Source organism: Macrosteles quadrilineatus, unplaced genomic scaffold (assembly GCF_028750875.1).
Source record: "Macrosteles quadrilineatus isolate MER2022 unplaced genomic scaffold, UCM_ALF_1.0 Scaffold_4__1_contigs__length_99947679, whole genome shotgun sequence".
Classification (NCBI taxonomy): Eukaryota; Metazoa; Arthropoda; class Insecta; order Hemiptera; family Cicadellidae; genus Macrosteles; species Macrosteles quadrilineatus.
The window spans coordinates 76,128,884-76,145,685 of NW_026542597.1; the positions used below are offsets into that span (position 1 = coordinate 76,128,884).

At 35.1% G+C, this 16,802-nt stretch overlaps 1 protein-coding gene across 13 annotated transcripts in view; it reads right to left on the bottom strand.

Annotated features, from left to right (window-relative positions):
- Positions 1-16,802, bottom strand: part of LOC128993328 (basement membrane-specific heparan sulfate proteoglycan core protein-like) — a 357,588-nt gene that overhangs the window by 171,618 nt on the left and 169,168 nt on the right. For 3 of the 13 annotated variants that reach the window (XM_054417158.1, XM_054417157.1, XM_054417155.1), the window contains exon 2: positions 6,109-6,241. The exons of 9 other annotated variants lie outside the window; for them this stretch is intronic. In XM_054417158.1, coding sequence (XP_054273133.1) covers positions 6,109-6,172 — 64 coding nt within the window. In that variant the 5' untranslated portion in view covers positions 6,173-6,241. The remainder of the gene's footprint in view (positions 1-6,108; positions 6,242-16,802) is intronic. One more of the 13 variants, XM_054417156.1, reaches the window with a different exon arrangement.

Below are 16,802 nucleotides of genomic sequence, written 5' to 3' on the forward strand. Positions count from 1 at the left end.
TTAGTGTATACCGTTCTCCATCTGTATTTCTTTGAAAGTATTTGTTGCCAGCACTGTGTGGCTCGTGAATATTGTTGCTTTCAAAAAATACATTTTTAATTTCGTTGGTTTTAAAAGGTTTGGTTAACATTATATCCAACTGTGATTTTCAGATTGTTGAATGGCAAATGTTACATTATTAAATGCTACAATTAGTGAGTAGGATTATTCCAAAAACACTATTTGCACGTTATATTTGACAATAAATATTTAAAAAGATAAACATAGTTATTTGCTTGAAAGGCAAGGAGGGAGTTACGCACATCCTTGGAACTCTTTAACAACTTGTATGTCAAAACTTGATTTTAAAGGTAGTATGATAGGAGCACGACTACGTTTGATTGTAAACCAAATAGTTTCCAGTGTTAAAACATACGATTTTCTGTTGATTATAAGTTTACTATAACAATACCTTAATTATGTATGATTCCTAAGTTTATTTGTCGTTTTTAGTTTGCCCAGGTTGTATATATCGATGGTTGTAATAAGCTACGTTTAATTTATATTCACTGTCTAATATGTACCTCCATTCAACAATACGTAAGACTCCCTACTCTCCCATCTTGTTGGAAATTCAAATAAACACTGGGATCTTCTGCGATGTAGTGCACCTGTTGCTCGAATTCGAGCAACGCGAGCAGTAAGCATCGAGCAGTAAGCGTTATTTAAAAACGAATAACAGTCATAATTTTCAATGATTTAAAAAATTCAACTCAAAGATAATGTAATCAACCATTCCACTCCAGTTATCGAAACTGAAAACGGACTCACTCTGAAAACAAACCCTTTTGTGTGTGTCATGTGGTTACTACGAACAGCTGTAATTATTAAGAATTATTTGTCAGTTTAAGTAAGCAAAATCTTTTCTTCATAAGAAATACATTGGGATTTTGATAGCCTGTGGGGCAAAGTCCGAGGACTTTTGTTGCAGGAATTAGTGAAAGGGGGCATCTACACAAAAAAATACTTAATTTTGACACATCGTTTGTAAAAATCCGTTCATTATTAACGGAGGAGTAGTGTTTCGTAGAAATCGTCTTCACGTATTATATATAAGGATATACCTACAACTTTTTAGGAAAAAAAGATAGAAACAGTTATGGTTATGAAATGTGTCTGAGAAAAATCTAAATATTTTTCATTTGGGCAGTTGAAAGAATGCTCAACCTAGCAAGTCATATCAAAGTTCAAGAGTAAAGTCTACTCTACTCATATTAAGAAGCGTGTAAGTGATCATATTAAAACGTTGACATTGTAAGGTTTTTAAAATATCTGTAAACTCGATGTGCACGTAATCTAAATCAGGTTGTTTTCTAAACCATATCGATAAAAAGCTAGAGTTAGTATCATAAGGTTGTCTAATAATCAAATGTTTTATTACAGTACATAAATTTTGGGAAAACGTTTGGTTTCAAGTGTAACTGCACGTGTAAACCTATTTTTGGGACCTATTTAGGAATATTTTCGAGTAGTTTGGGACTAACATACCTTTTTTGTAGACGTTTTCACACGACTATCACAATAGTATATTTATACAGGTTTTCATACACACCACTAATTTATACTTTAACCCCTTAGTATTAAACCATATTCAAGTACGTATCAACTGAGAATATGAGCAATCACATTGTAACTGTTTCACAGTGCGGATCTCTGTTTCAGACATCAGCAAGAGGCCCGAGTCAATAAATGATGAGAAGTTTGGTCCATTACGTATCATCAATGTGACACAGCCTTACAGCGCGACACACCGGTCGAACCTAGGGAGTACAATGTGCAATACCTTGGCAGTAGTCTACATTACAGTCAATTATAGGAAAACTATTCGCAAACTTAGGAAAACAGATTAAAAACATTGTGTTTAGATGATGAAATAAAATGTTCTGACAACTGTTGAAGCATCCTCAGATCTATGAAATCGGTTGACTATAGCATATGGTTAAAAAAATGAAGGCGAATTCTGTTAGGAGTGAAACGTGCTTTACATTTATTACATGGGATATTTCTTTCATGAGACAAAAAAATTAAACTATACTACGTCAGAAATACTTTTCCTAATTTACGACAGGAATAAAATCCACCATTTTTAAAGTCACGCTAATTAAGGAGGTGAACAACACTGGCCTAGTTTAGGTTTTAGTAGACTATATTTTTGTCCCTTTTCAATTACTTTACCTATAATTAAAAGTGTGACTAAACGTACTTAGAGGTACTCAGTAACAAGTGGGCACCCGTTATAGATAACTATGAATAATGCCACTTATTTTATCTTCAGCATTACTAAGCTAATACCGGACATTGTTGCTAGATTGCGTAATATCTAGATGGCACAAGAATATTAATGCCGAGATGTGCAAGATCAAGGCCTTGAATCGCACGAGTAGGCCTATACAAGAAGGACAGAAGCAAGCTACTGGTAGGCACGGAGCACTAAATAAGATTATTATTTAGTGCTCTGTGTTGGTAGGTGGAATTGAACAAGACTTTTTAAAGAGCTGTATTATTATTTTGACTTGCCAATTAATAGGTTCGTTCGAACACTGCTGCTTTATGGTTTTCGAAAACATTTTACAAATTTCAAATTTTAGTCAGTTTTATAATATAAATTACCTAGTTTCTATTTAACCTACATTATAGTCTGTTGCTGTAAAATACAGCTTTCTTTCATACACTAAACTGTTTACTATGCCAAGCTAAAAGAGCAGCTTGTTGTTCTCAACAAAGTTCTGTTTGAATGGGCATTTCTAAAGATTTAAAATAATTTAAATTTATCAGGCCTTTCTTCAGCCAACCGCCAACCTTAGAGATAATGCTATTTGTGAAAATCCATTTAATGAAGACAATGTACTCGCACTGCCTTATATAAAAAAGTGAATATAGAGTTATAGTCAAACCATTTCAATTCCAAACAGTCAACAAGAGTGAGGTTAAGTCAGAGCACGAGCAATGCGTTCAGTCTGTCACTATCAGCTGATCGTTGTGACAGTCTACAGCCAGTACGTGGGCGAATGGCCAAGCTGTCAGCTGTGATAAGTGGTACCGGTGACGTCATCGTCAGTCATGCTCGACGCTTGCTCATCAGATACAGGAGCGGCTCCTGCATTCCGTATGATGATGGGATGTATTTATCAGCGAGTTTGGTAGTCAAGGACCAAATTGGAGGGTATTAATCCCGCGCAAAACGGGTTTAAGATGGACTATCTGTATTGTTTCTACGACTCGCTGTATATTTAATTCACGATCGGATTGCATCGATTGAGTGGAATCAAATGGGGGGTTTTAAGAGGGTGAGTTGAACAGGTAAAATCCGTGTTTTCCTTTGAATATAATTTCTCGGGAGGTTAACATCTTAAATTAAAGAAATTGATTCTTCGCCATTACTAAACCTTACATTTTAATGTGGCTTGAAACGTAATGAAAAATACTTCTGGCTTTTAATATCATTGCTTAGATAATGCAAGCAGAAAAGTACGCAAGCATCCTATTAGAAAATATGAAGGCTGCTTTGATGTGCAATTGAGTTCCGGTTAAGATCGAGTGTAATGATCAGTTTTAAAGTGTTTCTATCATATTTTAGAGTAAATTTTACAATATGCAACTTTCTCTAAAAATCAACAGTTTTCAAATAGATCATTCTATTTTATCGGAATGCCTTCGAGTTCATAAAACAAAACTAATAAATGACAAAAACGCAATGGTCAAACATTGGACATTACAATACTTTCCACTATCTTTGGCAGATCTATAAGGGATTGTTTTGTCGATGGTAATATTTAGATGCGAGGAGGAATAAATCCCTAAGGATCTGATTGTGGGACGTTATCTTAAATATTTCATTAAACTTAAGTAGTGAACACTAATATGACGCTAGAGTTACATGGTTTTACTTGGATGCACATTTCCCCTTTGGTCTTATATTCCTCGATAAAATGAAATACAAACTATTACTTTTACAGTAATTACACATTCTTTATCGTCTTCAAAAATCGATTCACACAATCGGGTTACTTTTCCCTCCAACATAAGTTATACTCAAACGTTTAGTCTAATTGTAAGCACTTAATTGGAACGAGTTGCGGTGAGTGTGTGTTTGTGTGTGTGTGCTCCAATTTATTAACTTATGCTGATTAAATACAGTCGCGCATGAATGGTTATGACACCCAGGGGCAGGCGCGGGATATTAACATTAGCCCAATATAGCGACGCCAAGTGAAAGCCACTGTCAAAGCACTCTCTTCTGACTTCTGGCTTCATCTTCCCTTTATGAAAAGTTTGTCATTTATTCAACCACATTAATCTTACGTTTTAAGACCTCTATGGAAATCCAGTGAAATAATTGAAACATTGTAATTAGAAAACAACATACAATAGGAATTTAATTTAACAATATAATTACAGGCTGTAAATATTTAAATTTAAAACCATTCTATAACATAGCGCTAACTATTGCAGCCTACCTCAGGAAGAAGTGAGTTAATGAAGGTTATGTATTGGAATAAGAAATTTTCAAGTGTTCCTAGATAAGAAATATTTAAGAACTTTCGTTCAAGTATTTTTTTGACTTATAAAAAAGACCACACAAAGACTAACGTACTAATAATTAATCGTAGTATTTTTTTACCATCATTAGAATCGTTTAGTGCAGAACCCCCATAACCAACATTTTTTTCGGATTTTGACTTCTTTGTATATTAATGATATACGCCTAAAAATTAAAATGCATAGTTTGGTGCAGAAATCACACAACTGCGAAACAAATGTTGGTTATGGGAGATTTCCGCAATAAACGATTTAATTGTTTAAAAATAGACAGTAGAAATAAAATTATCAGGTAAAAGTAAAATGTTTATCTGCAAAAATGTGAAAACAAACAAAACGTTTTCACACTTCCCCCTTCTAACACAACACAAGGGGTGCGAGGGAAAGAGAAGGGTTACTATGTGATCTCAAAGTGATTTAAAATGCATGTTGTAATTAAACCTCGTCCTCTAAAAGGGAGAAATGGCTACACACTTTACAATGTGTTTTGTATTCTTGTTGCTTCGTCCTCTTTTACGAATTGTTTGAATACTAAAAGTTTGCGCAAAGAATATCACTATACAAGATAAAAATAATGCTTAGCGTTGTGAAATGCGCATTGAATGTGTTTTGTGAAATTATAAGGATATGGTAAAATATGTTCTCCATAACTACCTACACGACTTTTACACGTACTATAAGATTTTCTTGAATACAAAATTGATGTTACAATAGCTCTCGATTTCTACCTATCCACCATTCTACAACTCATCTTTCATATTTGGTTTGAAATAAGCATCTAGATGGCGTACCCATCTCTTTGATTGATTATTGATAATTGATAAGTATATTTGCAACATTTTTTTTTTCTTTTTTTTTGTAAACATTTCCTGTGAATTTACTTATGCGCAAACCTGTAAAGTTAAATTTAAACGGTCAATCGTTGAATTTCAATCTGTAAATATTTCACAAAAATTTGACAATCTTTAAACTCTTGAAACGATGTATGAGCAAGGAATATTGGGTGCAATGTCACAGTGTCAATTGGATCAAATGTGATCGATGACGTAAGCGTCTGGTGTACAAGGATTGTATTCAATGTTTATCGAAACAGCATGAGTCATGAATAAAGCAGCAATACAATTTTCGTTTGTAATAACTTCATTATATTTTGAAATTAGACAATTCAATTGATCAATTAACCCAGTATCCTATTATTGTTGAATTTAATATGTTCATTCAACACTGTTATTCTACGACAATACAATCTAGGGGGTTTTCAACGGAAAACGTATTCAGGCGAAGTGCAAGGTGAAAGCTAGAAGTGTCATTAAGTAAACAACTGAAAAAATTAAGAATCATCGTCACCTTCTTCACATTATTTTTTAAAAATCTCCCTCAAAAGAACCCCTAAAACAGCTCAAGAAGCTCCATACAAAGCGACCACATCAAAAAGCAGCCAATTTCAATATGGTGAAGAGTGATCGAGTTAAACGCTGAAGAGGGGTTGGAGGGTGACAAAGTCAACTGATAACTGTTAGTTCCACTTACCTGCCGCACAGAGCGCCACCATCGTGCTCGTTACCATGGCAACCAGCAACAATCGGGTAGTCATTGTTGTGATGTTTAGAAATTATTCAGATGTTCCTTTATTGCGTAGACACCATCTTCTGCGTTGCACCTACTACACTTGACTATAGAAGTGTGGAAAATACGACACTGATTGACAGTTTCGCACTTTCCCACTGTTCACAACACTTGTCCGTTTGTACGCTTTGTAAAATTTTAGGATTAAGATTTAGTTAAGAAATTTACAGTTCGTAATATAAAACTATCTATTCACATTTTGTTTTTATTATAAAAAATCTATGTTGGTTGTTTAAGTTGATAATATGATGTAGATTCTCGACTGTACGTCTCTGCATTTATATTGGAAACAAAGCATTATTTCAATAAAATATTGTATGGATGGACATTAATTTGAACTAGAGGTCGTCCAGTGGTTGAAAACTCGTCAAAAATATGTAATGTACAGACTTCTCTATTCCCCCCCCCCCACGCTGTAAATAAAACATGTGATTGAAATTTCTTCCATTTTGTTTTGATTTCTGTTTATATTTCGTTGTTATTTCGTCACCAGCATGGCAACCCATAAGGTCCATGTAATTTCTTTTAAATTTAAACTCATTTTTTGTGCTTATTTTTAAGGATATTTTAATTTACGAAGGGATTCTGCACATCTATAGGAAAAAATCTTTCCAACAGTATGCGTATATTTTCCCTGCGATACACACGAGCTGAGAAAAAAGGTTTTAAAGAAACGTGCTAGCCTATTAATATATAGAATAAACCAATGGGAGAACTATAATAACCTATATAAAAAATTTCAGCAAGGCTAGTACCTTGATATGAAAAGGCTTAGGTTTAACTTAAAAGTTAAAAATGTCTATCGCATGTGTATTTTATTTGACACTATAGGAAAGCATAGTATTTTTAATAATACATAATACTACTTAACGACGCTGGGTAGATGAGTGTGTTTTAGTTGGTCGTGTAGTAATCCAAAAGGAGTCCCCGGTTTGAGCATAAAGAGTCAGAAGCTTTTTGAAAGTTCGAACCCGGGTCTATGGCCGTCTTTGATCCTTGGCTTTTAACTGATATGCCAAGTTAAAAAATAGCTAACTCTAGTCAGGAACAAAGATACATCTCACTAAATTGATTTTACACATCCTTTACCCATATTTGGGTTTTAATTCGCCCAGTTATAGCCCAAAATCTAAATAGGTAATGAATTAGCAACGAGGAGTTTTATAAAAATCATCAAAGGTAGAGGTCCCTCGTATATCAAAGTTGTACAAATCAAGTGAAAAAACACGAGTTGAAAATTTATATAGCTCCGTAATTATATTCACACTGTCAACTTATCACACAACGCATCACCGCACAAGGAGAAGCAATAATCAAATCATAGTGCACCGGAAGTTTAGCAACCGGAAGATGTCAACAATGGCAACAATGCTTTCATCTGACCACGTGCTTAACCTGATGTCAACGGCTATTGCAATACACTACACACAATGTGTTAATGTGTCAAAGTTAAAACACGTTCAACTAAAGGCCAAAATTGATCATTGGGCTTTCAATAAATAGTCTTGACTGATGAAACAGCTGGTCGTCAGTGACAAAGCTACACAGGTCACAACATTCTACACTAATCCTACACTCATATTTGGGTTAAAATACGCACCTAGGGGGTGTCCCCATCTCAAAATTGTAATAATGATAATGACTATCATACTGTAGTATCATACAATAAATATATACCGTGATGGCTTAATAACAAAATGGAATGTCACCAGCGATTTCTTCACTGCTGGTATAGAATGACAAGATTCATTACTAGTGTCATGCTTAGCACGAGACTATTGTCTTAGTTAATTTATACTGTTTAATGGTGTTAAAGGTGAGAACGGAAAGGCTGCATGCACGATTTACACGCTGCACGCAATGTATCTGGAAATGCCTATAATGTGAGGTCAGCTGTCACATACAAAGAACAGTTCACGTAATTTCCACGAACACCTGCATGACTTAAAGTAATACAATGGAAAAAATAACGTTCAATTGAATTAACCGCAGAATGTGCTGTTGCAAAATAATGTCTTCTTTGATGTCTAATGTCCCATTTCTATTATTTGGTTAATGATATAATATTGTATTACCCTCTAAAACAATAGTGTAATAATATGATAAAACTTGAAATAATGCCTATTAAACAATCACCAGTCACTAAGGAAATACTGAAATTAAATTGAAAAACCCCCATTCTTTAAGTCTTAGCCCCCGTTCTTTAACTCATGCTCTCTAACAGGCAACCTCTCAAAATAATAATAAAAATAATAACATATCACACTAAATATTTGCTAAATTGATCTATATAGAGTCATTGACTTAGAATATAGACTTCAGAATCAAATAGGGCCTACTGTGTCTTAATTTTTAATGTTACTTATTTACTAAAACGGAAGTTCACGTATAATAAATTTTAATAACTGATTGTTGGTCAATCGTATCTTTAAAAAAACATAAACCCGCCAAAAACACCACAGATTCCCTCCAACATACCCGCACTGTATCATCACTTTGCACCTCCGCACATGCAGCGGAAGTAAGACACCGGTACTGGTAACACCGATGTGATGTGATTAATGAGTGTGTATTGTGCACAGTAATGCACAGGATTGTGCACAGTAATGCACTACATTGTGCACAGTAATGTACGGCAGCTGCCACATCTGTCTTTGCGCTCCAGAAGCAGTGATTAGCGACGCAAACAACAGTTCGCTTGTTCCTTGGTTCTGTGTTGTGTCTGGCAGTGTGAGAGTGGCCTAGCCTAACTGCCGGACATTTTCTTTCTATACTTGTTGACAGTTTTCATATACTTTTGAACCTTGGTTTACAGAAAAAGCAGGTTTGAATAAGATTTAAAGGTCATAAAACACGACCTGTTAACACCTGGTGTTAAGAGTGTTTCAAGTCGTTCCTAAAAAAATTTGGTTGTAATTTAACACGAAAATGACCGGTTATTGAAACCTAAGAGCAGACTGATATTAAAAGTATGAACCGTAAAGCTGATCTTGCTCTTTTTAAAGAAATGTGATTATTCAGTACGTTAAGTCCACATTAACAGTTAAATCCTAATAAATAATTTTGTAAAATAATCGAGATTATGTAATTACATTATTGAATGACGTATTATTGACAGATGAACACAGTTTGAAGAAAGAACTCAGATGAAAATCAAAATTTTTCATCTTAAAAGAGTTAAGAGGTTTCACAGACACACTTTTGGATTTATTTTGGTTTTCATGTAGAAAGCATAGACATTTTGCAATTTGATTATTGAAACAAAACATAACTTCTAAAGATGTTTTTGTTTATTCCTTAGAAGTTAATTTGCTTTCAAGATTAGTACATGTTGAGAAACATAAATCAAAATTAGGTCAAGTCTCCCCAATCTAAGCTATAATCTAACGTTTTGAATCTATTGCTAATCCGTTGTATCTGGTTTTATTAATCATTTTCCCACAAGTACTCTTTCGTATGTACGAAAAACAATTTTATCGGCCTTCACTTTGAATTTCTGGCTGTTTTCCATTTGCATAAACATCCGAACAGTAATGTACCACGTGATTTATCAAAAGAATTAAAATAATTGTTGATAGTGTCATTACCAACTTTCAACACAGTTCCATAATAAATTTGAAGGCAGATTATGCTACTAAAAAATTATCAAAGGGGCCGAAAAAAGAAAATGCAAATGGTAATAACTTTGGGGGCAAAAAATATGTTCAAGATTTTAACAAACTTTAATACAGTACACACATAAGCTATGTTAAACATTCTTTACTTCTCTTCTCCAAAACCCGCGCGTCTTTCCCTCGCTTTTTACATCCCAGCGCCGTCTTGATCTGCATTACATCACTCGAAACAATGGCACGTTTGTTGCATTTATAGTTAACACCTTATCAGAAGCGTCAAGTACCTAGTCAAGGTCGTCCCGTCTTATCTTCCTTGTCTCGACTCCCGCCTTGTAACAAAATGTTAACCGGTGTTTACATGGTAATGAGTCAAACTGTTTAATTTATACCACTCGTGCAAGGAACTGTGAATCAGCGAGTCGAGTGTTTCTAACAATGATGTCATGGCTCAACGTTGGCTGTCTGAGATCAAGCATGATCAACAATTGATGTACAGACTTGTACATGACACGCCTGATAGGTATTGATAGAATAATTGCTACATTGTACCCTGACTATTGATTTCACAGCCGTGGTTTTACTTCGTCAAATCGATATTTTTGTTACATATGTGTATACTTGGTACTGACGAATATTGTAAACAAACCAGTAATGACCAGCGTAACTGTAGCGATAAACTTCTTTTGGGTCGTCAAAAAGAGCCAGCTTTCTAGCAGACATTAGAAGAAAATAAATTAAAGATGGGTAGAATTTGTCAATAGTGTTAAAGTATTATAGTGCGATTTGAAACGGGACGCGTTCCTATGATCATTCAACGAAGGTTTTTTTTTACTTTAAACTAAATATGTTGTAAAATTTGGAAATTATTTTAGAAATACTGCTTAGTATCCAAAAAATCATAACAATATTCATCAGGAACAGAAATTGTATGGTTGAAAATCATATTCAGGCGATGGTGACCAAGGAATAAATTTATTAATTCTGCTAGCTAGAAAATTAAAACATTATATGTTGTTTTTCATTATTTTATTGTCTTAAACGTAACCATTAAGAAACACATTTATTGAGTTGGTGGACTTCATAGCTAGGCTAGCTTTTGGGTGCAAAATAGACTGATTTGATCCTACGCATATCCAAAAACATTTGAGGGGTATAGGCTGCTTTCTCTTTAAGAATTTAGTATTTGTATACATTGCCACAGACCTGAAAACCTAAAAAGATTTCATAATGACTCACTATCTCATACAGCTCCAGCTTAGCCGGTAACTACTTCCTGAATTTTCTTCTCGGTTGAAACAAGCTTGTTAAAGAAAGTTTACGATTGAGAATTCCAGTGGACCGGCGATCAGCAGGAAGTGGGAGGTTGATTTATCGTTTGATAAGCGGGCGGGGTCTAGATGGTCTAGATCTGCAGAACTGAACAAGCCGAAGTGACTATTTAAAACTGCAGATCGAATCTCCACCTTCCAAATGTCTTGGGAGTTCGAGAGGCCTGGGAGAGAGAAATCAATTTGGGCTTCAAGTGAGGTGTGTTGAAGTTTTTGGGCAAACGCAGCCTCGAACAAAATGTTCATGGGGTTCATTCATGTCTTGATACATTTAAAATTCAAGTTATTCCTCTAAGTCTGCTATAAAATTTCATTTAAGTTTTCACACGGATTATGTAATGCAGAAGGGTGGATAATACGGGAAGAATAACGGAGTAATAGTTTCCATGAAAGAAAAAATACCAATTATTGTCCAACGTTCTGTACTCTGTTGAAAATTTTCTCTGAACCGCTAGGAAATCTAAATTCTACGAAAGAATCGCGAAGAAAACTCTAACATTGGTGTTAAAGATCTATGTTTTCCAATAAAATAAAGTCCTACCTCAACAAATTTTTAACATTAAGTTGAATTGTATTTTCACAAAATACAACATGTTTGACGTTATGTAATGTGTAACTTTGTTATCTTTCCATTGTAAAGCTATTTTGTAGATGACTAACACATCTAATATTATTATTAGAACAACCGACTTCGACTGAGTACCACCAATTCAACCATACTGTGAACGTAGAAAAATCGTTTTGGAAACTCGAATAACCTAAATGTTCCCTCAAGACGTAGTGCGCATGCGCCGTAACCTGACCTGCGCGGCTCGGCGCAGCTCTCTGATGGTTGTAAGGTTGCCGATGGTTGTATGGCTGCGCGGTGCACTGACACACCCACAATACATCAGTCATGCGCAGACCCGCAGACCCAGCCTCGTTAAGAGTAACACGATAATAGCGCTGAGGGATTGGCTGATATGCTTGTTAGAACGATAATGACTGGTAAAAGCTTTTAGTTGCGAAATGTGGATCGGTTATGAATGAGCCGTCTTCTTCCTTGTCGGCGAGTGATTTCCTATAATAATAAGTACCAATTAGGATTATTGACCGTGACTTGCATTGTAAAACGCAGAACTTACTGGGCTAGCTATAAATAAATATACCATTCGAAAAGTAAATTGTAATGAATTTTACATTGTATAAACATTTTAATAAAGTTTGCATGACTGTTAGGGGAGACAGCTATCCTTCCGTGAGAAACCTATCCAATGTTCCTGGTACCTATGCTTTAAGGTTGATTTGGACTACCAAGGTTACTATGTTATCTCCTAAAATGCCATTGGCAATTGGAGGGATTAGAACCCGAGATTTCAGGGAACAGAAGTCCCGAACTCCAAACACAAGACCAGTCCGTCCTCACGAAGGTCACGTGATCGCTAAATTCATTGTAAAGTATATCAAACAACATTCATAAATAGAATTTAGTTAGTTTCATTTGGATAAAAAACTAATTCGCCAGGAGAGGCAATTGTAAGTGGAATAAAAATCATCAATGACTGAACCCAACATGCATTGATTTTCTCCATTTGAAACAATGGTCTCTGATTGAAATATAGGCTACTTCGAAATTAAAGCTAAATACATCTTCCTTCACACTCTATTCATCAATGTATTCACGACGGACTTTGAAAGATTAAAATCAAATTATGCAAAATGTCCACTAAAGCAATCCGTAATGCATTACTCCTAACAGCAAAACACGATGCACATTTGTACTCATATCTCATCCAATGAGTCATCAACAGCAATACTCCATCTGACTATCTTGTACAACGAAAAGCACTAACTTGCACAGCGCATACCATCATCCTACGTTACCTAACGTTAAAGATATTTCAGTACTAATTTAGCGTCGTCACCACATATTACCGGTGTTCCAAGTCCTCCTTATCGCTGATCACCTATCTTATTACCTATTGTAGGCTGTATATGGGACGCGGAGAGCGATGGACTCGACAGTGTAATGCATCAATGAGATCTATTGTGGACAGGCTTACGACATTCCTACTACGACTATTATGTACTATTGGTAATTACTGTAATTGTTTGAACAAATGCTAGAATAAATCTTAAGGTGAATTGTATGCTAACTTATCTCCCATTTAATGAATCGAAAGATATGTCTCAAGCACCAAACGTGGCTTCTGAACAAAAAACAGACAACAGTGATGCACTGTACACTGTACATAATAGGGAGGAGAACTTCAGCTATGATAAAAGAAATATAGAAGAAATCCCAGATAGAAGAAGGAAACCGTTGGATGTACAAGGAGAAGGAGAAAATTAATATAACACGACAATTTTGAAACAAGAACGATGAAGAATAAACGATTGACAGAAATTGAGACAGTTAATTTGTGAGATTGTCTTCTTGAGGATAAATATTACCATCAGGGCAAGTAAGTGTATTATTTTGGTTGTAGATGGAAATATATTAATCACAAAACGCTTTACTTATTTGAAACGTACGATTGCTTAAACACCCCAATATACAACTAATTATACTCCAATACACGATACACCTATTTTATTTAAGCTACTTTAAGGTACCCTCAATGGTAACAACCTATTCTCCAATAAAACGATGGAAACTGAACACAGAACGAACAGTAGGCCAGTTTTACATGTGAATACCACACCTCGTCAACGAGTCGCAAGGTTGTTCAGTACTCAGAAGCAACAATAGAACATTAAACTGCACACGCAATTAAAAACACTCAACGCCTCCAGTTACAACAACGAATACAGCTGTGAACACTTTCACAATGATAAACCAAAAGATACCACATTAATTGGTAGTTTATTTGTTTCAATCTAATCATCCAGCCGTCCTCTCCCTATTAAACCCGATTGCACCCTCTTATTAGTGGTCAAATATTTGTCCGCCCGCATATTTTAGTGTTTGAACTCACTATCGGATTTCTTTTGATCAATCAATTAATTTGGTAAACATGATGCGTCCAAACAAAGTAATCTGTGATCAACTGTATTATTGGCTGAAACATTTTTGAAAAGGGAATTTTGTGTTTTGAACACTTTTGATATGAGTGGTGATACACTGGAAGCCACGAAAGTAAAATGGTGCAAAAACTTTCTAATCGGTCAAAACATTGGTGAATATTACCGTGCTGTATCTCGGCCACCTTTAACTCCAGGCCGCGGCCTGGTAGAATCGGCAACGTCGTAAGTGGGGTTGTTTAGTGTCATACGTCCCACAAGATAACGTGGCCGACAGGTGACATCAGCTCATTAATTCTCACTTTATAGAGTTCAGTAACCAAGCTTTCGTAAATACACATTTTTTAATACCATAAGCTGCTTCCAAACAAACAGCTGTTACAACCCTACTTGCTACGTTGCTACTTCGAAGGCCGCGGCCTGTATTGACTCAAAATAACTTAAACTATGAAACAAAGATTTAACTGTTGCATCAAGAGGTTTTTGATGCTACGAATGCTCTCGCAAGGAAATTGACTTGAAGCTTTCTTTATCCTTGTGACCAAACATTAATCATAAAGATCTCAAAAATCTTTAACCCTAACCAAAGACACCTGCTACTATATTATCACATGACCAATGACCATTTATTGACACATTTCGACACCGTAGCCAACCATTATGCAGCGATAGACACGAACATTTATGTTTACATTGATTGTGTTTAAACAATGTCACGGACAAGCGTGCAGTTTTTATCACGTTGTTGTGTGTTAAAACAAATACTGTAAATACAAAGTTAACTCTAGTTACTTGGCGGTAAAAAACGGACAACATGTCATGAAATACAATCACTTATTCGTTAAATGTAGAATCCTCTTTAACCTAGTTGGTTTTCAAAAAATGCGCCCTCGTAATTATTTTGAACATTATTAATTTTTTCTATAAGAATCACTTACAACATAATTCTAAATTGCTAATAGATTATATGGGAATCATCACTTTCTCCAGTATTGGGTTCCAAATATAATTATAATATACGACTGAAACTGAAAAAAAGTGTAAAATTTCTAAGTGAGTTTTGTAAGGGGTGTAAGGATATGTAGAACAATGTAAGGTAACGTATAAATAATTATGATTACTATGCAATATATACAATAACACTATAACTTTCACTTTACACACTCTGCCGTGCAGATATAAGGGCAAGAATCCAAAATACTGTTGTTCAATTAAGCCACAAACAAAGTAAAATACAGTTTTGTGTGCACTAATTTCGTAATCATAACTAATATCAAATCGTAAGATAGAACTTAGCCTATGCATATTTTAAGTTAACTAATTATGGTAAGAAAAAGGATAAAAACATATTTTATTACTTATAGCGGTTTACTCCACGAGAGGCCTTTTTGACTACTACTGTATTTATCTGAGTCAAAACCACCAAACGACAGATAAATCAATTTCCAACCGAAATATGGGACACAAAACCACGATCTGTCTTTTAAAAATACAGCTTTTAACTGGAAACCCTCATCACGTTGTCCAAGAAAAGTTTCCAAAACTCGTGGTATCCACAAGAATGTATAAATGTCACACATCGCCACGTTTGAGAGCTTGCTAATTAATTGAACAAGTGGATTGCTCGGAGGGTTGACTATATAGCCTCGCCCCGGGCCCCACACCCTGGGGTCCTGGTTTAATCACGTGATACACAGTCGTGTAGCCTCGCGCGGGCCTCTTTGTATGGCTTATTCCCTCTTGGCGTAAAGATTAGAGTTTGTTAAATTGTTGCAATAAATAAACATCCTTTGTAAATTCAAATTTACATAAACAACATGTTTTGGTAATTTTTTAACAAAAATGTCTTACCATAGGTTCATCATATAGTTCTTTCCTTGAATATTTTAAGGTTATTACAATCATACACATTTTAAGTAAAAAAGTTATAAAGTACTTCAAAACTATTCTTACAACAATATGCAATTTCACAGAGTTGATAGACAGGGAGGCATTTATGTGAGTTTAAAATAATTTCACAAATAATGTTAACTCTATTTTTTTAATTGAATGGAATCACAGAATGTATCGAAAATATTTGAATAAAAGTGTAACATATTCATGAATTTGTATGATGCCCAAAACAATTTAGTAGTATATTTTAATATTTTTTAATCTATCTTCACTATCACAGAATACGTATGTATGAGGTTAGGACCACAAAACTAAATTACCCATAAAACAACAAAAAATACTTCCAATCCAGCAGAAGCTAAGCAAATCCGATGTTGGCATGAGCAAAAATTGAAGCTTTAAAAGATAAAAACCCGAGTTTCCATTAGCAAAATCCGCAATACCCACTAAAACCCGAAAAAAATCCCAAAACCAATGCTAAATGCACATTAACTGAGCCTGTAATAATTAGACGCCTTAACTGACCAGTTCAGCCCGCGCGATAAGCTTAGTCTGCAGATCAGCTGTTCGCCTACGGCCTAAGGCCTGTCTGGCGACTGTGGGAGACAACATTATCATAATCCCGACACATACAAGGCCGTAGGCCAGCCTGAGGCCTTCACCACCTCGGACCACTCATGTTGTGATAATCTTAACCGTCTTACAACACCAAACAAGATTATCTAAGATCTAAAGAAAACTCTACATTTTGGAAAAATGA